The 25483-nt window shown below is 36.4% G+C and overlaps 1 protein-coding gene across 2 annotated transcripts in view; it reads right to left on the bottom strand.

Annotated features, from left to right (window-relative positions):
* Nucleotides 1–25483, bottom strand: part of cers6 (ceramide synthase 6) — a 50854-nt gene that overhangs the window by 24045 nt on the left and 1326 nt on the right. For both annotated transcript variants that reach the window (XM_065252319.1, XM_065252320.1), the window contains exons 2-4: nucleotides 23321–23426; nucleotides 19117–19247; nucleotides 2313–2370 (exon numbers count right to left, since the gene is read on the bottom strand). In XM_065252319.1, the coding sequence (XP_065108391.1) occupies nucleotides 2313–2370; nucleotides 19117–19247; nucleotides 23321–23426 (295 nt within the window). The remainder of the gene's footprint in view (nucleotides 1–2312; nucleotides 2371–19116; nucleotides 19248–23320; nucleotides 23427–25483) is intronic.

Raw genomic sequence — 25483 nt, 5'->3', positions numbered from 1 at the left:
CTTTCTCACAGGCCATAAACCCAAAAGAAAAATTCAAAGCATGTAGATAACAGTAAAAAAAAACATTTAGGCCAAAAATAATGGTGTTAATATAATCAATGATGCATGTGAAGATTCTGCCTCTATTTTTATTGTTCAATATCCAGGATACTGTAAACCTATTGGGTTCATGTTAGTTCACTTCTACTTCTACTGTTGATAAGACAGGCAGTATGAATTTGTCCCGAATGCAGTACATGAACTCATTTTGCAGACTGCTCGACCATTCAGTTCAAAATGTTCAGCCTAGTTTCTATAAAAATATCATTTATTTGTAAGCATGTGTTTAATAAGTACAGCATTGTGTTGGTAGTGTGAAACGTAATGGGTTCAATTCAGGACTGATGCAGAAACTAAAGAAATTTATAGTTTTAGATGCACTGTAACTTAAGTCGCGTCTGCCAAATATGTAAATATCGTGGATGCAGTCGTAATTATAAATTGCTATTATCATATTCAAATTAAGATTCATCATAAGTTTAACCCTTTTGTTTTTTGGGGATGTTTTCATCCACTATGGGGTGTTTTTGAGTCTTAATTTGGCCACAACTTTCTCTGTGTTTCAGCAAATGAAATGATGTTTGTTGGCAAATCTTATATTGACAGATATTTAGGAAAAATGATTTAAAATGTTTCAAAAATGTAATAATACACTGTGGGCAAATTCAATTTCCTTTGTGTTGTTTGGGATGAAAACATCCACTAAATTAAACTGTTGTAAAAATGTTAAATATCAGATAATCAGATACATATTTTTTTGCATAAATCTGGAAATCAACCTCAGTCCTGATCAAAACTACTAATGTTTAAAAAATCCAGGATTTTAACTCTTTAATGCCAATATCATAAATTAAATCACTGAAAACACACAAAATGACTGATTTTCAATATAAAAAGTGATTGTGGACTGGATTTTTTTAAACCTTGGAGTGTCATAGATTAGTAAAACATTGGCTCTGATTTATTGTTTTTTTTTTTGTGCATCATCAGATTTAATTTTTTTCTCTCTCATTTACAGTTCGTTGACTTCTATTATAACAAAATGTTTTGATTGCAAAGTCTTGACACCATACAATCATGCATTCTTGATTGTTGGTGATTTTTCCTGTTGCAAAGAGCAAAAATTTGTCATTTATACTGTTGATCACCACGTGGCACCATTAACCCTTTAGATAGGGTTGTGCAAAATCAAAGCTTAGTTTCTAGCTTGTACATTGAGTTATATATAACAGCATATTATTAGTATTATTAAAACAGGAAAGTGAGTAAATAATAGGGATGCACCGAATCCAGATTTTTTGGGTTTGGCCGAATACCCAATCCACTGTTTAAGATTCGTCCGAAACCGAATCCCACTCGCATCCTTATTCTATTAACACAGTAAAACAAATTAATGAAGTAAACAACGTCTACAGCAGTGTATTTTTCATTTGATTTGATTTTAACTGTAAAAAAGGGGAAAAACTATTTTGACAATTACCGTAAGCCTATGCATAATGAAAGCGATGCGGTGCGATCTGCTAGTTTTTTCCAGGTGCGTCCACAAAATGTGATCCGCCCCTAAGGCTCACCGAAAAAAAAAAAGCTTATCTCCACGTCAGCACCCGATGTGTGTAATCAACGGCCGCATGACGTCGACCAGCGTAGCGCAAGCCTAGGGTTCGGTTCAGTGGAAAAAAATCTAAGTATTATCTAAAATATATAATCTAAAAGTATTTGGCCGAATCCGAATCCTGGATTCGGCGCATCTCTAGTAAATAATGAATGAGTTTTCATTTTTGGGGAACTATTTTTTATGCTTCATTGAAGAGTTAATGTTGAACATACTTAGAGGGGAAAAACCTGCATTATGGATACAGCAATGAATTATGAATATCTTATTTTGGAGAGCAAGAGCAGAGCAAGAGTTTATGGATGCCGTCGTGCGCTGTACCATACCACACATCAAATAAAATAAACTCAATTCTCCAGTGAGATGGCTCAGAGTCGACATCTCTCCAACTTTACACAACAATGAAAAGCAGAGACAAAAACTGTGCGTGTCATTTTGTGGATATAAATAATAACAAACTATTAAAACATCATCTGTTCTGTGATTTTAGCAATAGTTTATTAAAAGACAGGCTGTCTATAGACCTATAGCATCGAGTCATTGTTTTTTACGAACAGATTAAGATTAAAGGCAATGACAGAAGACATTTCAACATGACAATCACAAAAGAGTCAATGCTTCACGCTAACCATTAATTATTCACTCAAAAGAGAATGCTTACCTTTTTCAGAAACCGCACGCCGTATGTAAATATGTACAGGTAAAAAGTGAACCTCCACCTGTAAAGAAACAAAATAAAACAATACATTCATTAACATGCTGGCGATTATTGTTCATCATGCATTTATATGTCATTGGCATGTAAATGCTGTTTTTATGAACAAACATAAAGCATAAATAAAGTATATTAGATATACTCTCAATGCGGTTTTAGCCAACATTTATGATCGCTTAAAGGAAAACACCACAGTTTTTTTATATTTTACTATGTTCTTACCTCAACTTAGATGAATAAATACATTCCTATCTTTTTTCAATGCGTGCACTTTATCTTTGTACAGCGCATCATGAATGTGTTAGCATTTAGCCTAGCCCCATTCATGCCTTAGGATCCAAACAGGGATGAATTTAGAAGATGCGGATGAAGTGCGATTGGCGTGAAAACATGTGTTATTCGCCTCAAATGCGAGGGAGGTGAAGTGAAAAAATATTTTCACCACCTGTATACATCACTCGGAAATCCTGAAGTTGTTATTTAGTGTAAATAAAAAAAATGTCTATATTTTAAGTAGTTTAAATAGCATCTAAAGCTATTTGCGCTAAGTGTAAATAGCATCTATCACTAAATATGCTATTTTCACTTGTGCATACAATCAAAGAAAATAATGTGTTCAAATTTTAAAGATGTGGCATGGCGTGACATTTACTTTAAAACAAATGCCTTTATCTAAATCGACTTACAGTGCCATACAAGTCATACAATATTTTGATCTGTATGTGTGTTTCCTGAGTTCGAACCCATGACCGCAATGCTCTACCACTGAGCTTTACAGTAGCGGCATTGTGCTTCTCATCCGGTTTGCAACCTTTTTTAGTGTAGGAGCTATTGCTGTTTGCACTTAGTATAAATAGCCGCTGCCTTAAATCAATTTGTTTATCCTTGTTTATTCCTTCTTCTTATACTCAGCTGTTACCGTGACAACATTTCATCTTTCATAACCATAAAGCCTGGGCTGTACAACACACGTAAATGCAACATGATATATTGTTTCTTTGACAAATGCCCTGTAAACAGTGTAGGTGCAATGAAAGATGACATTCACTACACAACAACCTCACCTTCAGAACTCAAGTACGACATTCTTCAATTAAAAGAAAAAAACATCTTTTTAGCATGTAATAATAAGGATTTTTTTTCACCCACCCCTATGACGTCTTTTGAAGAAACCCGTACTGACATATATATTTTATAGCAAATATATAAATTACAGTACACAGCCGTACTGTGAGTTCCCTTGGCATTTAAATGTGAACCTCTGGTTTAGAGAAACATCAGAGCTCATGAATGCCGTTTACACAAAACTTTATGAAAAATTTAGTAAGATTAGCTAAATTACAAAATTACTGCTTCAGTCTTTGCAATTGGGAACAATTTAGAGTTAAACCAAGCAGGTGTTACTGGAACAACCGCACCCCTGTCATTATATCGTTCATCTCACCACCTGTGGTCAGTTTCAAACGCTTACTCCTGTGCCAGCCGATACCATTGAGATCAAAGCCAACAAAGGAAAATGTAACGGCATTAAAGAAATGCCTATCACACACAGAGAGTTCCCCGAGGCCAAATGAGTGAGTTTGTAAAGCCACTGGGGTTTATTCTGTGATAGATAGCATTAAATACAGCTTTGATACTCGCACAGGCAGAACTCCCAGTGTGTGAAATAAAAACAACATCAACTACGAGCTTAAAAGTCGATTTAAACATGCACACAAAACTTGTAAAAACGGCAAGCTTCAATCAGAGACGTCACACGAGTTTTAAATCAGTCCATCTGAAACAAACATGTTTTTATTTTTGGAAGAATTCATGTCTGAGGTGCAAATTTCGTTATTACAGTGAAACTCCGATACGCACACGGACAACCTTATATCTTATGTCTGTGATATAATCTGTGTGTGTCAGTTAAGCAATATCGCTCGAGTAGGAGTGTGATATAGCTCTATATCATCACGGCTGTGATTAGGCCAGAGGCACGAGGCCGTAGGCCGAGTGCCGGAGGCAATCACAGCCGTGATGATATAGAGCTATATCACACGACTCCGAGAGCGATATTGCTTTTATACAACAGTTCGACGGCACACGTTTGAAAAACGAAAACTAAAAAACAACAACAGAGTTATTTTAAAAGCCTCTTTGTTTGAGAACTACTTCTTCCGCCACGGATTTGAGGGCGGCCAGAATGACAGGTAAAACTTTCGGCTGCTTTGAAGCTCATAACAACTCAATGGACGGAAAAGCCGTTTCTTTATATTACCGTTTCTTGGTTACAAAGTGTAGTTTTAAGATTAGTTTAGTCGAGAATGTATATGTATTATATTTAAATCTGCAGTCGATTAGTAAAGATAGCGCCTGTTTGAACGAGTGCTTACTGAGATTCGGTATGAATGAGAACCAAAGCATGAGCGGACGTGAGTGTTCACTCGCCCCGCTGACCACCGCCCTCTCTGGGCTACATCTCTGACAGAGATACCCTGGCTCTCGTGTTGGCCTTGTTTGTTTATGATCGTCAAAATGAGATCAAATCAGCAGTATGTGGTGTCATGATCAAACGATTACTTGTTTTTTTATTCATATTTAGTGTCTTTTGTGTTGTTATTGTTTTGGCGCGAGGTAAAAGTTAATAAAACTATACTTGTATAACGTTACTATTGCTTTCTCATTTATTCTTAACGCGATACGAGCACTCGATTATTATTATTAAACTTTGTTCTTGTCAGTACTATACAAAATGATTTTTTATAAGTGTCAGAGAAATGTTTTTGCATGCTGCTTATAAATATACCAGTGGCGATATCTCATAACATGTTTTAATAGTCATATCACGATAAAGTAAATGATCAATGTCCACATTTAAAAGCTGCGGTGCTTACTTGCAGTTCCACGGTGTTTTCGCGTTCTGATAAAAGATATAACTTAGCTCCAGAAAAAAACGAGTGTTTATATTCCTCTTTCCAAGTGTTAATCGTCCACACGATGTGACAAGACATTTCTCCCATTAACTTTAACGTAACATCCAAGAGCGCTGATCTTTGACAGAATAATTACTTCCGATTGGGGATTCACAGACTGATTTATGAGCTAGTAAACTAATGAGACACACGGAGAGTGATTCAAAACAGCGCGTCTGTGTTTTTCCATTCAGAGATGAGCCTGCTTAGGACCTCCATTCACTAGGTGGCGGAATAATACGAAAGGTGATGCGGTTACAGTGCCGTTATCAGCACAATATCGCATGGCTCTTAGCCAATCAGATTCGAGAACCAGAAAGAACTGTTGTATAATTTAGGATAGACAAGTTCATATAGCACATCAATACTTAAAATAGATCAAATATAGGCAGGTCCAACAACAAGGGAGGTCATCATTTTAGAAAAAAAGATTTGGATGTGTTTCTTACTTGAAATTAGCGCTGGGTAAAAATTTGGGATGTCAAAAGATTAATGCAATTAATCGCATACAAAATGTATGCATAATTTATGTGTGTGCACTGTGTGTAATTTTTTAAACTGTATATAAATACACACACATAAATGTTTGTATTTAACTCTTTCACCGCCATTGACGAGATATCTTTTTTTTTTTTTTTTTTGACGAGATATCTCGTCAATTGAGAGAAAACGCTTCCCCGCCAATGACGAGATTTTCCGTCTTTCCGCAATACCGCTATTATCCACCAGGTGGCGCCCTTCCGCAACTTTTTAAACCCGGAAGTATTACCCTATGGCAAGCGGCTGCATGTCCGTGTCTGTTTTAAAGATCGCTCTAAATGGGATCTCTATGAAAAGTCCGTCACAAAAATGGAATTATCTCTGCTTTTTGCTCAAAATGTGGTGTTTTTGCAGAAACCTACCCATATTCAAAAGCTGATTACAAAAGAACCACTGAAGGTAGGATGAACGTTTTGTTTGAAAGCAGAGGGTCTGTTCTTTCATTTGGTATATTGTATGTTTATATATTTAAAGAAGAACATTTTCTGGAAGGAATTAAACTTTGGTGAAAATCATGAAAAACGCTGGCTGGCAACTTTTTTAAAAAACGCTGGTGGTGAAAGAGTAAAGAATTTACATGTATATTTATATATATTTTGATATATTTTATATGATAAATAGAAATAAAAAATAAATAAACATGTGCAGTGTTGGGGGTAACGCATTACAAGTAAGGTACATTACGTAATAATATACTTTTGTGAAGTAACAAGTAAAGTAACGCATTACTTTATAAATGTACACATTTAATATTTGAGTTACTTTTCAGTTTAATGAATATGATTTTTAAATAAAAAATGTACTGAATTAAACTGGACATAGTCACATAGATTAACGCACTCTATGCGTGCGTGCCTGAGCGGGAACAGTTTGAGTCAAAAACAAAGATGACAGGCCAGAGCTTGAAATCTTTGCGATGGAAATATGCCAACTTCTGATTCATAAAAAACAGCAATTCCTGAATTTTTTTTTTTTAATATTGTAAGGTATTACTTTTAAAAGTAGCTTTCCCCAACACTGGTATGTGTGTATTTATATACCATAATATCTACACAGTACACACACATACACATTATGCAAACACAAATTTTTATTTTGTATGTGATTAATCGTGATTAATCTTTTGAAAGCCCTAGTAAAAATTTATTGAATGTCTGATTCTTGTCCCAAAAGCCGTCAAGATTTTTTGAGTTGCTCATGGCAGAAGATCATGGTAACCAATTAGTTGATTGGAGGTATTTTATTAATGAAATGAGGTAAAGATGATTGTCAAAAATAATTTTTTTTGTATATGCTATGTATAGATAAAGTCTTTAAAAACCTGTTTTGAACATTTAATGATTTTGAAAATGATTTTTAAGTTGTTAATGATTTTCACTGTTGCACATTTGTTTTTTTTTTTACAGTAATGCGCATTGTTCAGTTTGTGCACATTGTGGGCTCTATCTTACACCCGGCGCAATGCAGCGCAATGCGCGACGCAAGTGTCTTTCGCTAGTTTCCACACTAATTTTCACGTTTAGCGCCGCGTTGTTTAAATAGCAAATGCATTTGCGCCCCCTTTTGCGCCCATGGGCGTTCTGGTCTAAAAACGAGGTGTGTTCAGGTGCATTGTTGGCGCGTTGCTATTTTGAGGCAACTAAAATAGACTACGCCATTGACCAACAAAAACCTGGTCTAAAGTCTAAAGTCAATGGCGCAATATGTTTTATGTTATTATAAGAGCGCATTAGTAAAATGCGCCTATAAACGGGAGGACAACGCAGGTTTGCTTATCACAAAGTACATGAATGCGCAGCAGCACAAAAATGCTTTTAAATATGAAAGATTAAAGGATTGAATGTAAAAGATTATTATTGAGTCTCTTGGACATAAATGAGGACTAATTATGAGACGTAAAAGGCGCAAAGAGCTGCTTCACCTGCAGCCTGGTAAGTAAATAAATGCTTTGCTTTAAACAAATGCATCTGTTTTTAAATGTTTTTTAATGCTACCTCACGGATTTATTGTATATGATGACTCTGTACCTGCGGATATGGTGAGATGAGAAACATTTTTAAGTAATGCTTAAAAAAACTCTTTGCTAAAAACGCTGTCCAAAGTGCTGAAATGTGAGGAGAGCCGTTTGTAAATTCTTTATCTCCTGTTTGTTACAAATAAAGTATTTTTAGAGTACAAACCTTATCTTACATACTTGTAAATTATGTTTTGATGATATTGGATAGCCATACATTTAAAGCAATTAAAAGCCTGCTTTTTTACTTCCATGACTAAAAGAAAACGGGTTTTAAAAGTCTTTAATAAAAAAATAACAATTTCAATACAAGTGAAAAACAACACAATTATTTAACATTAATCTTAAACTGGGGATCTTTTTCCTCCGCTTAGTTTTTCAGTTTACAAAGTCCGTCATCTAAATAGGGATAAGACATAGCGCCAGCGCAACTTGCCTTTAAAGGGGATGAGAGCTGAGTCTCTCATTGGTTTACTGCACGTTACGCCCAAAATACTCCCATTACAGTAGGACCAACCCTTTTCGACCATGCGCTCGGCGCACAAACCATTTTTCCCGTCGTTAAATTAGCAAAAGTGGATTCGGACACGCCCATTTAGACGTTGCGCTGTGCGCTTTAGACAATGCGCTTAGATCGTTAAAATAGGGCCCTGTATGGGCATATTTATGATTTCTTGTTACAACTGCTTGTAAATTCAAATGTAAAATGGCAATAATGTCTGCAAAACTGAAATATTAATAACTAAACATATTGAATAAAATCAGTACCATATTATTAAGAATTTAATCAAATAACCACATTTTGTTTCAATACCCAGCCCTACTTGAAAGTGACTAACAGCAAATTAAAGCCTTTGGGCTTCAAAGTCAAAAGTGACCTTGAGAGAGAGAGAGAGAGAGAGAGAGAGAGAGAGAGAGAGAGAGACTTTGACTTTTGATCCCCTTTATTACACAAACGAGGTTCAATTAAATATTAAATAGAGTTAAGAGCATTATAGTTAAAAAAAACAACTATGCAAAATAACAAAATACAATAGCGACAACAACAAGATATCTCAGTTAAATGTACATTTGCAAACAACCATTGATGTCAGTTTCACATATGCACTGATTGAATCCCCAGATAATTAAAAGTCTCTAGGTCTTTAACCAGGTTATAATAGGCATATTCCACTTTTAACCTTGATTTAATTAAACCTTTTAGAATTGCCATCACATCAGTTGACCCATCATTATTAATCTTACTTTTGCGTGAGACCCAAATTCCCATTTTTGCTTGGCCAAATAAAAAGTTAAGTAAAACATGGATCTGTTTTCTGTTCTTATTATATTTTGGCCCATAAATGAAAAGTGTAGGTGAAAATGTCTCTCCTAAAACTGCACACCATTCTTCCAATTGAGAAAGCAATGGCCCAAGCCTCCCACATTGAAAAAATAAATGAAAAACAGTTTCAGTAGTTCCGCAAAACGGACAACCCTCCTGTACTTTGGGATCAATGTGTGCTCTATGTCTGTTTGTAGCTATTAACCCATGCACAATTCTCCACTGAAGGTCTCCAGACCTTTTTTCAATTGGAGGTTTGTACAGGGTCCTCCAGCTACCTTTGGGGGAAGAACCTGGTCCTAAGAACTCCTGCCATTTCGATTCCTTTATCCCTTCCAGGCTACGAATGTGTGAAACTTTCACACAAGTGATGTACAGTGCCTTTTTCCCTGCTTGGCTAAAAAGGTCCAGTTCAGGTATTTTAAAAGTCAGCAAGGCCCCCTCTTTTTCTTCAAAATCTTCTATGGCAGGGGATATCCTTAGTTCAGGGAAAACAGAACTCATATCCTCATGAGTAGCATCCAATGAGCATTTAAAATCCGCTGATAAACAATCCTGGATCTCCTTCACCAGCCTTTGCACCAGACGAATTGATCTGAACCCAAGCTTAGATGCCAAGATTTCAGCCGTCATCCACCCTTCCGATGTCAATAAATGTCCAATTTTTGTGATTTCTGCAGAAACTAGAGCATTCTTCATTGAGGATGTTTTTAAAATCTCTAAGTCAAAAATAGAATTGTTCAGCAAAGGTTCTTCTTTAGACCAAAGTCCTTGCAACTCCATAGTGTCTCTTGTGATACTTAACGTCCTCCAGGCTTTCAGCACTGAATAGTAAAAAGAAGTCAGTCCAGACAAGTTAGCGTTTTGTATATCCATAAGAAAGAAATGTTTGTCTAGCCCCATTCCTCCTGCTCTCCTGAGGAGGCCACAAGCAACTCCAGACCAGCTTACATCTGTTCCATATAGAAGTCTTTTAGCTGTTTGGAGTCTGAAGGTCTTTATTCTACTTCTGATATCCACTAATCCATGTCCACCTTCTTGTCTAGGCAAAAACAACACAGGTGCTTTTACCCAGTGCTGTCCAGTCCAGAAAAAGTCTATTAAACGTTTCTGAATTCTTGATACCAAGTCTTCAGGCGGTTCCAGGATGATCATTTTATGCCATAGGGATGAGGCTATAAGGTTGTTGCAGACCAAAGCTCTTCCCCTATACGATAACTGGGGTAGCAGCCAAAGCCAGTGAGACAATCGAGCACACACCTTCTCCACCAAGCCCTCCCAATTCTGTCTCATATAGTCCTCCTTCCCTAAAAACACCCCTAAATACTTAAAACCAGCTCTTCCCCATTGTAAGTTACCTGGAAGGTTTGGAATATTGTGGTCTAAACCACACCACAAAGCGGCACTTTTGGCCCAGTTTACTTTGGCAGAAGAAGCTTTCCCATAATTCACTAAAATCTCTTTTACAACCTGAACATCCTTATCATTTCTTAAAACAACAGAAATATCATCGGCATATGCTGAAACTTTTATACAGTCATTAGAGCTTAACTCTTGCACCTTCAATCCCATTAATTTCTCTCTTAATTTGCATAGAAGAGGTTCAATAGCTAAACTGTAAAGCTGACCAGAGAGTGGGCACCCTTGTCGTATTCCCCTCTGCACCTTAACAGGGACACTAAGGCCACCTGCTATCTTTACCATACATGTGGCCTCATTGTACAACAACTTTACCATATTTATAAAATTCTCCCCAAAACCAAAAGCCTCCAATACTTTAAAAAGATACTCATGATCTACGCGATCAAAGGCTTTTTCTTGGTCGAGTGATAAAATTCCCACATTAATATTGTTACCCAAAGCATAATCAATCACATCACGCATTAAATGCAAATTGTCAGAGATACATCTGTCTTTTATACAATAGGACTGATCCTTATGTATAAGTTTATACAGTATTTTGTTTAGTCTATTAGCGAGACACTTTGATAAAAGTTTATATTCGGAACACAGAATAGCCACAGGTCTCCAGCTCTTTAACAATGTAAGATCACCTTTTTTCGGTAGTAAAGTCAAGATTGCCCGTTGGCAACTTTTAGGTAAAAAACCTGTACGGATACATTCCTGCAGCACTTCAAAGAGATCTGTTCCAATTATTGACCAAAAATGTTTATAAAACTCGCCAGGAAGACCATCAATACCTGGGGTACGACCTGAAGAAAGTCCCGCTACCGCAGTACTTAGTTCCCCAAATGTAAATCCAGCTTCTAAACCTTGTTTATCATCGTCAGTTAAACTGGGAAGATCTTGTAAGAGTTCATTTTGGATTTGAATATCTATGTCCTCAGCTGAATATAAATGGGAGTAAAAGTCCACAGCTAATCTTCGCATTTCCATAGGATCAGATGTGCATTGTCCATTGTTGTTTTTCAGACTAAACATTTGATTCGCTTGTTCATTCTTGCGTTCCAAGTTGAAAAAAAAAGAAGTGGGACCGTCCATATCTTTTAGTGATAAAAATCTATTTCTCACCAGAGTTCTTTTGACTTTTTCGTTTAAAACCGAGCTCAATTTCAGTCTTTTTTCAGTCCACTCATGTGTATTCACAGAAGGATCTCCCATCATGTTCTTTTCAATCTCAATGATTTCTCTTTCAAGACATGCTAAAGTCCGTTTCAAACACACATTTGAGTAAGATGTATACTGCATACAGAATTCTCTTATGTGAACTTTCCCAACTTCCCACCAAAGGGTAATGTTATCATATCTTTCTTTCTCAATTTTCCAAGTTTCCCACAAATGTTTAAAAGAATCACAGAAATCCTTGTCTTGCAATAGTTTAACATTAAAGTGCCAGTACGCACTTCTTTTTTTCTTAACAGTCATATTACAATCAACAGTGATTAGTTTGTGATCAGTAAAAGGTGTAGGGACAATAGCTGTATGTACAACTCTACTTTTCAAATTTTTTGATAAATACAATCTGTCAAGGCGTGCTGCTGAAATAATTCCATCATGAACCTTTATCCAAGTGTATTGTTTTACCAAGGGATTGTTTTCTCTCCATATGTCAGTAAAATTAAAAGTTTTAATAACATTTGCTAGTACTGTGGGTGACTGAAAATGGGGTTCTTCTCCGTTTCTATCCAGTACGGAGTTAAGTGTACAGTTCCAGTCCCCACCTAGAAATATTAACTCACTTTCTTGTTGTTGTCTTAAAAATACATTCAGTTTATTAAAAATGTGTATTCTGTCAGCCCCTATATTAGGTGCATATATGTTCACAAACACAAATAGAACCCCATTTAAATCGACCTTAACTGCTAAACATCTTCCTGGTTCAATTTCTTTTTTATAAAGAACTTTAGCTTTTGTGGCTGGGGAAAATAGAATTGCAGTTCCTGCACTTAAATTAGTCCCGTGTGAGTAAACACATTCATTCCTCCACCACATTTTCAAGTCAACTTCATTATTTACGTCACTGTGAGTTTCTTGTAGGAAAATTACATCAAGGTTTTTCAACCTGATAAATTCTAGAATCGTGTCAGCCTTTCTCCTATCCCTCATCCCATTAACATTTAGAGATCCCACATGTAAGGTTTCCATAAGGGGAAAAGAGAGGAGAAAAAGAACAATCAAGAAGAGAAGTGTATTGCCCATTATTATTAATTAAATTTTCCTTTTTTCACTTTCCCTTTTCCAGTTTTACATATTTTCCGTATATCAGTTAAATGCTTCTTCAGTCTAAAACGTTTCTGCTGTGATAATTCGTCATAGCTGCAACTTTTTCTTGCCCATGTAACAGAGGAGATAAATTTATCCAAATCTGGAAAGAATTCTCTCACTTCTGTAGTTTTACCTTTGGTCTCATCTAAAAAAGCATTAATTTGAGCCACACTATACAAATCTTCTGTCACCACTTTAGACATCTCTGACCCTTCAGACCACTGCCCATCATCTCTCATGCTATCCTCAGTACATTGAGACAGTCCATCTAAATCATCTACTGAGTATTGCTCTCCTGTTTGTACATCAGTTTGAGTTACAGTCTCATTTTCATTAACATCATCAACTATATCATTTGTATGCATAGCAACAGCAACACTACATCCAGCCTGGTCTCTACTGTCAGTCTCATCATCCACACCAGCATCGCTTTCACTCACCTCGTTGTGCCCGTAGACTTCCTCTAAAGACCTTTTGCTTTGCTTCTTTGTTGCTTGTTTCTTTTGTGTTACTGTATTCTCCACAGCATCAATAATGTCGTTATGATGAGATGGTCCGCTTTCAGTTATGTTGGCAGGCAATTGTTGTTCATCATTCACTTTCTTATTGGGGCACGAAAAGCGTTTATGGCCTATATGTCCGCATTCAAAGCACCTCAAATTATCGGTACTTGCGTACACCATATACGAATCATCTCCGTGATTTACACGGAACGAAATCTCCAATGTGCGTTCTGATGAAGTCAGGAACATTAGTACTTGTCGCCTGAACGACATAACGTGTTTAAGATCCGTACTTTTACATCCTAAAGGGATGTTTCTGACAGGGCTTGCGATCTTGCCATATCGAGTTAATTCTTTAACGATAGTATCATTTGATACAAAAGGCGGTACGTTTGAAATAGTGACTTTAGTCGACGGAGCCGATAGAGGAGTCACGGGCACAAACGTTTCCTTAATCCACAAACCATTTTCAGTTACTTGGCTTACTAACTGCTCTGATGTTAAAAACACGACAACAGCTTTATTCATTCGTGATGCTGAGAGAATATTGTCATATCCGACAATTTCCCCCACCACCACGAGTACATCTTCGACACTGACGCCAAGTTCAGGCACACACCTGCATCCATTACGCAGAGACATGGCTGAGGCCATATCGGCACGCGGCTCGCGACACACAGCCGCGAGCCTAACCGTGCTTAATAACCAGTTACTGTTAAAACTATTGATTCTAATCCAGAGAGGGAAAAAATTAGAAAATACTTCCAGAAAACAACCTTGAAATCCTACGCTCAATCTAACCAGCACGCTCCGCTCGCCCCACTACACACACACACATGCGCACAGAGAGAGAGAGAGAGAGAGAGAGAGAGAGAGAGAGAGAGAGAGAGAGAGAGAGAGAGAGAGAGAGAGAGAGAGAGAGAGAGAGAGAGAGAGAGAGAGAGAGAGAGAGAGACCATCTCTCCTCACAACAGCTGTTTGAGACAACACAGAATTGAGTGATTTTGACTGAAAAACTCAATACAGAGGAACTACAGTACAGTACAGTACAGGAAGCAAATGAGTTACTGTACCACACCTCACCATAACATCAAACTCAATCTACTGTTAAACTTCAAGACAATCCTTTCCTCTTAAACCACAACTCACAAAAGGAATTTAATGTGGCATATTGTAATGAAAAGAGCACTTTCAGCAGATTAACACACTGCAATTTCAGTCTTAATCTCCATCAATTGTGACAAAGAAATAGTGATTTACCTGATGAAAGGCAGTTGCTTGGCAACAGGTTAGGGGGAGGGGTTTATATAGAGGTACTAAAGGTAAGCTCTATATGTGACCTTGGATATTGGTAGCAATAGCCAACAATACATTGTATGTAGGGATGCTCCGACCAGGATTTTTGCAGTCGATACCGATTACTGATTTGTTGACGTCTTGATCGGCTGATACCAATGCCAATACCGATTCTTCAAGATGATATGCAAGTTCTTTGATGACTGTAACTGTTAACATCTTTTCTAGATAAAGTAATACCACCGATGTTGCCTTGTTATATAACTTGCAGTAGTAGGTATATTATTTTTATAGAGAATCAAATAAATTAGCACAACAAATATTTCTTCTACAAAGAGCAATATAATATTGCCTTTGAAATGGCTTATGTGGTTTAAAAGTAATGAAAATAAAACACTTCACAGTGTTTACTGTATGAAACAAATATAGACACATTCGTATAAAGTACAACAGTTCTTCAGTGAAGAGCAGAGAGTGATTTTATTGAGAGATGAATTGGGTTACTGTAGCTTTAAGACATGAGAGAGATTGCTCTGTACAGGTGCACTGATGACAGGCAGCCATTTGTGCGCGTTTCACGTTTACTTCCTCATAGAAAATACACATATCTCTGTAACTTAAAGGCGGGGTGTGTGATTTTTGAAAAACACTTTGGAAAAGTGAGACCAAAACACACACTTGTAGCCAATAAGCAGTAAGGGGCGTGTCAACTAAGAGATATCGTTGCCTAGGTTGCATATATGTGGGGGCGGGTCTATCAAAAGAAGGTCCAGATTCTATTGGGGTAGAGGCGTGTTTGTCTAGATGATTTCAATTCTCAACATTGGCTTTCAGAGATCATGCAACCCGCTAGGGCTGCAACTAACGATTATTTTAATAATCGATTAATCTGTCGATTATTTGTTTGACTAATCGATGAATCGGATAACAAACAAGAAAAGCATTTATTTCCAACCCCTTATTCAAAACAGAAATAAAATCTTTAGAAATTGCACAGGACACATTTCAAAAAGTTTTGCTTTTGCGTGTTCTTTCTCTGTTTGTGCAAACAGAGACATTTATGGTCAGGGTCTAGGACAGAGGCGATTATCGAATGTCTGTCCAGACGAGCGCAAGACGAGATGGACGGAGTCATCTTGTGCACACATGCGAATCTCCGTGCAGCTTCCAAACCATCAAGCACTGACACATGTCAGGGCAGCAATAATTCACGTCATTTACAGGCCATTTACAAATTAAGGATAGAGAAGCGACAAAATGTCTGTAGGCACGTGTCGACACGTATCATATATTTTTCTTTTAACTGATAATATTAATCAGTAATAAATATTTATCTCCGGTTAACCGGTCAATATGAAGATCTGTAATTGTAAGCTAGTATATTTCTCAAACTAAAATGCAGAAATGTTTTTACTTAAGTGTAAAGCGAAAACTGACCACACACTTTGTGGACCATTAAAGTCACAATGTGTTTCTATGGAAACATTTTTTTATTTAAGTCTGTGGGTGTCGAAAATCTACTTTCTCCACAGATTTTTATGAGCTCTGTGATTTTACTCCCACTATGAGGAAGCAAAAAACTGTTATGCAGTCAGTAAAAAGACAAGACCATTTCTGTGTTCACTAAACATCCTTCTGCTTCATATGCCAACAAGAATGACAAGAAGAACAAATCAAAAGCCAAAGAATACCACACTATATAATAAGGTTATACTCTATAAATAAAATGTGCATAGTAATTATGTTATTTAAAGATCATACTGTAAATAAATCTGTATGTAAACAGATGCAGTAAGTGGTCCCAAATCTGGGGTCCATTTGGGAGGGGGGTCCGGTATGCTTCAAGATTAAATAAAGTTGCATAAAATGTTTTACTAATAATTGTACATCACATATTTTTAAATGCCAAGATAAAATATTCTCTTATGTAAAATAATTATTTCAATTTTGCTCGCTCCATCTCAACATGCTTGTCAATGTAATGGCAAAATCAAAAGGAAAGATGGATGTAAAAAAAAAATAAATAAATAAAATAAAATAAATAAATAAATAGTGGAGCCACTATAAAAAATGTATTATGTGAAATAAAATGAATTAAATAAAAATGTAAAAAAAAAATTTAACCAACATTTGAGTTAAAAAAAACATAAAAATGAGTAATTTGAGTAATTCTAAATTAATACTTTACTGAGTACATTTAACTTAATTTTATCATCTATAATTCACTTAAATTTGTAAGAAGGAAATTAACCTAATAATTTTGTGTTAAAACTGCATGAATGATTTTGGTAGCCATAACTAATTACTGTGTGTAGTTTCTAGCATGCTTTGCATGGGACTGCATTTGAGACTAAAGTTCGAAATTAAACACTATTTTATGTGTTTTTAAAAGAAAAGAAATTAAATTGTTACGAGGATTTATTTAAGTAACATTTACAGCTTTTTTAAGTATGACTTACCTACCAAAATCAAATAAAAACTTCTTATTAACTCACCAAAGTATTTAATGTGAGACTTAAAATTTTGATGTTAAATCCACTATTGTATTATTATATAAATGATCTACAGCCCAGTATTTAGTTCAATTACATTAGAAGTAACTGTAAATAAATTAATGGAAAAATAAGAGTAATCCCTTACTCTTATAAAAGTAATTAAATTATAGTAACTAATTAATTAGTAACATGTCACTTGACCTTTTAATCAGATTTGTGTTGACTTGTTATCTCATAATGAGATGTTATAACCAATCTTGGTTATAATGCAACATGAAGTAAAAACAACTTGGTTTTGCAAGTCAATTCAACCTACTATTTTACATTTTGGCTTGAATTAGGTTGAAATAACTTATAAATTCAAGTTGAAATTGTTTAACTTCATTTTGTAAAGGAAAGTAACATAAAAATGTGTTGATTTGACAAAAATGCTGCAAATTATTGTTTAAAACACTTATCATTACACAGTTCATACATTTTCACTTTGTATTTAAAAATAGTACCACATTATTTCTTTGCTGTATATTCCTTGATCTATTATTGTCTCAGAGTAAGACATAAAGACAATTCTCATTGGATTACACTGACAAGCAAGTTTGATATCTTTAAATACTGTTGCTTAATTGCCTCTGAAGGAAATCACACATCTTTATATAGTACTGTAGCAATGATAAGATGATAACCTCTAAGGCTTTTCAAACTAAAAAAACAACACAACAGAGCCACTGATAAATGCCAACACTGCAGCCACTAATGGTGCACGAACTTCCCTTTACACGGACAGTGACAAAATGGCCAATAACAAAACTTTCACTCCAACATAACATGAACTTTTAACTATACTCTTTAAAAAAGGCACAATCCCTGTCCCATTTGGTTTCTGACAATCTGTTTGTTCCATTTTCCAAATACATAATATTTCCAAACACACAATTTGCTTCACAACATCTTCTTCCTCTTCTTTACCGTGTTTTTAGTGCTACACTGTAAACAAATTCCGTAGAAATTTCAATGTTACTGCAGCTGGGTTGCCGGTAATTTACCGTAGATTTAAATTTAGTTTAATAGAGTTTGTTCAAAGTTAAATAAATTTTAAATATTAACAAGTCTTTATCTTTACAGAATACAACTATACAATAACAGCCTCATGCAAAGCATTCTGGGAACCAGAAATCATCATCAACCTTTTTCTGTTTTTTGCTTCAGATTTTGTTTCCCAGAATGTTTTGCTTGATGCTGTTTTTTTAGATTTACTCTATAAAGACAAAGACTTGTAAATGTTTAATGTTCATTTAACTTTGAACAAAATGTTGCCAGTAAAAAACATAAATTTAAATCTACGGTAAGTTACCGGCAACCCAGCTGCAATTTCTACGGAATTTTTTTACAGTGTACAACCACTTTTTTGCAGCATTGCATTCACTTGCTGACACAAGCACATGGAAATAAATGAAAATGCAAGCTTTGGCGGAAATGTGTAGATGGACGTTACATCAAGGAATGAGGAGAGTGTCAAAATAAGAGTACCTCATATCGATATTTTATGTGTGGCATCGATGCATCATACCAAAATTTAATCGATGCATCAATCCATATCAATGTATTGTTACACCACACCATACACCCGTCTCTTTGACAGCCCTAGACTTAGGAGAGCGACAACTCTTTGACTGTGACTTCAGACAGATGAGCTTGGTGACACCACATCTGCAGACATGCATTTAGAAGGGATGCTTGTAAAAAGCCATGGCATGTAGTTTATTTTCTCCCTACCCATAATAGTGATATATAGTGAATGCCACTTGTGCTGAAATTGTTTACAGCACCTTTAACAAGAACAAATTAGACCCCTGACAAAAACAGCGCAGATGGATCAAGCAAGCAGAACCGGCTCTCACATGCTCTCGCAGAAGCGCGCCAGCGTGCTGGGTTTCTCCTGGTTGCGTCGTTGCCTGAACCAGCGTTGAATGGTCCTCACGTCCCAGTCCAGCTGCTTGGACAAGCCTTCTAACCTTTTCTCATCTGGATGCTGGAAGACACAGAAGACAGAAGTGTGTAACTGCAGAGATCTGACATTGTTAGCAGACGCACAAATAAACTCGAGTTCACAACCCCTGACTGACTTTTTTAACAAAAAAAAAAAGAACTTCACAACTCAAATAAAATTTTATGACAATTTAAAAAGGAACTTAAAACTAGCTAACATTTTTCATGTGTTCATGCACACAAGAGAGCAAATACATATAAATGCAATTTTGACGCATTTATTTCTGTCAGTGACGGTCTGTCTCTGTATTTTTAAAGATAGGCTTGAAATCGTGTATAAATATATGTCAAAAAAGCGTAGCTGTGTGATGGGCTAAAAATAAGCCTGGTGCGTCAGCACACAAGCTCTTATAAAAGCCATACACGTCAACGTGCCTGTACTCTAAGATTTCCATCACCTGTATCATTACCGCTGAATGTTCCCTTTCTTTAAAAACACTATACAGAAACTTTTGAAAAACATTGTTTCTCAAACTCAAGTTACGAGATCGACAATGTAGATTAGACAGTGTTGTAGCAAATTGAGACCTAAAAGCAATTTTCTAGTTAACCCTCCACCAGGCATAGACCAATTCTGCTAACTTAACCACTTGTGCCATCCACAATATCATTAGACCAAGTAAAGTGAAACGTAGCTGGTGCAGTTCAAGAAACAATGATATGAAATAGATATTTTTATATATCAGGGTTTCCCGCAGCACTTTTCAGTTCGGGCGGCCCACCTAAAGGGCGATTTATAGTCGTGCGTAGGTCCTACGGCGTAGCTACGGCGTAGGCTATCCGTAGCCTGTGCGTAGCTCTGCGTAGCCTGACGCGCACCTCACAAAATTTCTAACAGCGCGTCGGCTCCACGCGGACCGTAAGCGCTGTGATTGGTCCACCAGAACCCCTCCCGTCAGGTAAAAAAAACTGCGTCATAGGTATTTCCGTTTGAGACGGTGAAAACAAAGATGAGCCAAGTTGAGGAGTGATTTAACTCAAACTGAAACATAAGTCGCTGTTTATTTACTTCCATCATTGCTGGTCTTCTCAAATTATACACAACAAGTTGCTATTTTCTCTTCGTTTGTGGTAGGGCTGCACGATTTGGGTAATTTTTCCCATTGCGGTTATTGATGCTTAAATTGCGATGTGCGATTGCGATTATACTAAATGGTATCATGAGTCAACTTGATGGGTTTTAAAGAAAATCCCCACACAGTTTAGCTAAAATTTGTATTTGTAAAACTAGAAATGTTTTCGTATTGCCACGTGATGTAGCAACTGCTCAGTGTCAGTAATCCTAAATCCAAAATACCCCCATACAACAGACATAGAGTTTTTTTTTTTAGCTACCAGATCACTGTCAACCTCCTCTGCATCCATCTTCGCTCTGGTATAAGTGACGAAGCACACCACACACGTGCATGCCACACGTGCACTGCCTTTTTTGTTCATTTTTCTTTCTTTTTTTTAAACAGCAAGGAAAATCATCAAACTGTTATCAGAAAGTTTGTGTTAACAAGTCCACACATTTATTTATTTAATATAATTGCAACATTTTGCTGTCATATAATTGCACAGGCTGACATCGCGATTGCGATTGCGATGCGATTAATTGTGCAGCACTAGTTTGTGGGTTTACTTGCTTAGCTTCTTCTTCTGTGACGACTTCTGCTGCTACTGTGGATACACGTGTGATTACTGCCAACCAGCGGTTTCGCGTGTGTTTGCACATCGACGCGGACTGCGACGCACAAGTATAAATGAAAACCGACGCGGAACCTACGCCGTCGCTGCTACGCCGTAGGACCTACGCACGACTATAAATCGCCCTTAAGCTGGGATACCCTACCACCTTAACAAGGTCGTCCAAAAAAAAAATTCCACCAAACGCCACATGGCCGAAATGAGAGAAAGACATGGTCCGTCACTGTCTGGAGGATAACTAGCCTGTTGATAAAACATTTAATTCATTACTAATCTAGTATGTGTTCATTTTCTGTCATAGTTTCTTCAAAATTGAGTTTTATTTGAGTGTTTTGACGTGTACGCCCCGCCCCTTTGATTGCACGCCCCCCGGCCCGCCCACCTGCACAACCCTACCACCTTAACTAACAAATTTTCTGCGGGAAACCCTGTGTATGTATTTTTCTCTTTAAAAAGTGCATGCTAACCGTGGGTTATATTTTGTCTACCCTAATTTAGACATGAACAAATATGAATAAAAAATAAGGCAGTGTATCGGCAAGAATCTGGTGATATGATGCAATGCGTTAAACTGTGAATAGTGTAAGCGTGTCGATATTGGGGTATTACTTATCTCTTTTATGCCACACGTCAGCTTTGTACACTAAAGCGGGATCTGGAATAATACATTTATCTTACATTACTACACTGTAAAAAAAAATTCAGCATTTCTGTCAAATCAACATATATTTTTGTTAGTTAAAGGTGCCAAATAATGCATAAAATAATATGTTAAATTGTTTTTGATGTAAACCAAAATAATCCAGAAATGTTTTAGATGTTGTCTTTAAAATGAAATGGTCTATTATTATCTTATTTCAAAGGGTCATGAATAATAATGTTAAGCTCTGCTCTGATTGGCTGTTTCTCAGAGCAGCTCCTTCAGTAGCTCTGTGTGTGTGTGTAAACAGACCTTATGTTTGAGTCTGTATCAGATGAAGACATGCAATAATCAAATGTTTGGAGATTGTTCATGGACGTTTCTAAGTGGTAAGTTTGTGTTTTTTCATTATGGACCTGCAAAACGTAACAGTAATGTCAATAGTAGAACTTAACACTAGCATATAGCATTAACTAGCATATAGCGGTAACTCAGCGGTCACAACTAAGCATTGTATTGTACTTAATTTAATGTGCAGCACTTTGCAGTATGGGCGGCCCGCCTAAGCTGGGAAACCCTACCGCCTTGACTAGGTCGTCAAAAAAAAGGCTGTCAAGTGCATCTCGGAGAAAAGCGTGGACGCGCTTTACACCACGAGTTGGAACGCGCGCCACATGGCCGAAATGAGAAAGACGTGGGTCGGACCAGACCGTCAGTGTCTGGAGGATAACTAGCCAGTTTATAAAACATCTCGAAGAATAGCGCGGACGCGCTTCACACCGCGAGCGTGCAAGCGCTTCACACGGCCGAAATGAGATAAAGAAGTGGTCAGTCATGATAAAACGCGTCTCCGTGATAACTGTAAGTGGACTTATGATTTGGGTTTAATTAAGCCTGTTATTGTATTAGTCTATAGTTCTGCAAATTCAAAGTAAGTTAGCTGGTGATTTTATTGTTTGAGCAACCTGCTAGCTAGGTTTCACGTGCCTGTTGATTCATTATAATTGTTGAGCGCTCTTGCTCACGTAGTTACACTCCTTTAAAATAATCAAATTAATGGAAATAATCAGTTTTTACATTTTTTTTGCGCTATCTATTATCGTTCGCCAGACTTTCTAAAACATATGTTTCAGTTTATGTTTATTAACCCTTTAGTTTCACTTTATCACGCAGCTATTCCAATTAGAGGTAAAACATTTAATTCATTAATAATCTAGTATGTGTTCATTTTCTGTCAAATTAAGTTTTATTTGAGTGTTTTAAATAAAAATATTTTAATTTTAATCATGACGCGTAAGCCCCGCCCCTTTGATCGTCACACACAGGGCTCATGATGTGTCATTACCATGTACAGAACTCTTATTATTCATCTATGCCTAAGTAAATACACTTTTACATTCTACGGCACCTTTAACAAATTAAGTTAAACAATTTCAACTTGTTTTCATAAGTTTTTATATAGTGTAGCAGTGAGTGCTAACATTAGTGGTGCACCCCATGCGAGTACTTTCTGTAACTCTTGGAAGTTTGGAGATAGAAAGACTGCTAAGCGGTCGGGATGTAAACTCAAAACCAAATAATGCATTTTTTGAGAATCGATACAGTATCAGCAAACAAAATATCCTGATATGCATGTGTATCAATATTTTCTTACACCACAAATAAAAACATCTACTGTCAATTTCCCCAAAAATAACATTTATTTTTTAAGACAGAATGTTTATTACCTTGGTGATAGCAGTGAAAACCTTCTCCAGAATAGCGTTGGCCTGAGCCTTCTGCGGTCCATTGGCCTGGATTTTTAGACCTAATGCACATGGCCTTGCAATAAACCTATAACAACCAATAAACAAGACTTCATTACATTAATATTTGGCAATATCAAAGACTGCCAATTCAATTCTGCAGGTCTACAGACAGCATAAAACATTTAATAAGAACCCCAGAAGGAAAAGTGGGTGGCTAAAGAAATCCTTCAGTTTGCAGTCACAGCAGATTTCTTGCCGAATATCGTCAGAGAGCGTGAAGTAAACCACATGGGTCAATTGTAAGCGTTTGTCAAACTCCAGCTGAGCGGTTGCTTTCGGAAAAGTGAAGTCTGATAAGTATCTGTGGAATGGATAGGAAATAAACGCCCCTGCCGAGATCACAGACATTCACCGACTGTAAACAAACAACACACCCATAAGATTAAATGTATTAATAGTGATTTTGTTATGTCATCTTGTTAATATGATAATAAGAATGGTATAAAGTTATTATAGCAGTTATATTAAAAGGGTAAAAGCTGTGTCTTTGGTGCCTCCAGACAAATGGAAAAAAATTATGATGCGATCATTTAATATTTTACTCTGAACTATGGCATGCATAGTAAAAATTTATGACAGATAATATGATATCTATTTATTAAAAAAGAGAACCATTTACTATCTATCGACAAAACTATTGATCTAGACAGCAGGGGAACTAACACTTCTGTTAATCATAGAAAGAGTTATCGACAGATGACAATAATCTCAAAATGGCCAAGTATCAGACGATTAATCCTGCTGGGAAATATATAAGATAAAGAAATGCAAAAGCCAAAGGCTTGATTTTTAATCTGGACTCTCAAACTGTAATGCAACAGAAATGGCAAACTTTTAATGAGCTGCTGACACTTTATTAAACTCTAAATCTTATCTCATTTTAATTAAGCGCATCACTGAAAATGAGATTTGGTGCGGCAAAAGCCTAAGAAATTATTCTTAAAGGCTGGAAAGTTTAGATAAGGTTATGAAGTCTCCACCCAGACTGATTTGTTTGTTTTTGTGGAGCTGAAATCTCATAAATGGGCTGTTGTTCATCTACAGTGATGTGCGGTTCAAGACAGGGGGTTTAAGGAACATGTCTGCACTTCAGATAATGTGTCAGATAAAGAGAAGTGATAGTGACCACAACATTATTAAGATTTCGATTAACTGGCTTAAAGAGCACAGCGTTGTTTCAAGCGTTATATTTCCAATTACAACAGGAAGTTGGGGCAGAAAATATTGAAGAGTTTATGCATTTTGTGGTTGATAGTTAACAGCCTTTAGTTGCCATGCAAGCAACTTGGGATGCAAAATATATCGTTTCAGCATCGATATCGCAATGTGCACATCAGTCTGTTTTTAAATAATTTTTTTGTATGCCTTTTGTTACACTATATGAAAATGGTTTCAGAGAGAATCAGTAAAAAAATCACTTGTATGTCTGCAAAATTGAATTTTGTCAATGCTTAGGACACTGGCACAACAGCCTCATAGAAAACAGACACAAACTAAATCCTACAAAGTTCCAATTCTGAATTTTAAGGGGACGAAAATCTGACTTTTTCCATGATTAAGTTCATTAATTGGGTCCCCAGTGCTTCTATCAACTTAGAAAACGTAAAAAATATAAACCCAGTAACTTAGTTTTGGTAAACCATTCTCTGCAAGCATGTGAAAATATAGTTAATTGAAATTTGGCTCCCCTTGTGATGTCAGAAGTCAGACTCTGGGGACACCAAAGACTTATTTGACGTCTTACATTTTTTTTGTAAAATGTCTCCTTTAAAGGGATCATAGGATGAAAACCTGACTTTTTCCATGTTTAAGTGCTATAATTGGGTTTCAGTGCTTCTATAAACCTAGTAAAAGTAAAAAAATGAACAACTCAGTAACTTTGTTTTGGTAAACCATTCTCTGCAAGCATGTGAAAAAATTGGTCATTTAGATTTTGCCTGTTTTGTGACGTAGTTACAGAGTCTTATTATATTAATATTGCCCCATAATCTGCACTATCCAACCACGGCACTGCCATTTAGTACTGAAAGAGAGAGAGAGAGAAATGATTGACAGCACAATTAAGTTTCAATTTCAACAAAC

This window comes from Paramisgurnus dabryanus, chromosome 15, assembly GCF_030506205.2.
Source record: "Paramisgurnus dabryanus chromosome 15, PD_genome_1.1, whole genome shotgun sequence".
Classification (NCBI taxonomy): domain Eukaryota; kingdom Metazoa; phylum Chordata; class Actinopteri; order Cypriniformes; family Cobitidae; genus Paramisgurnus; species Paramisgurnus dabryanus.
The sequence above is the reverse complement of the archived record's forward strand: the minus strand, read 5'-3'. Positions and strand labels throughout refer to the sequence as shown.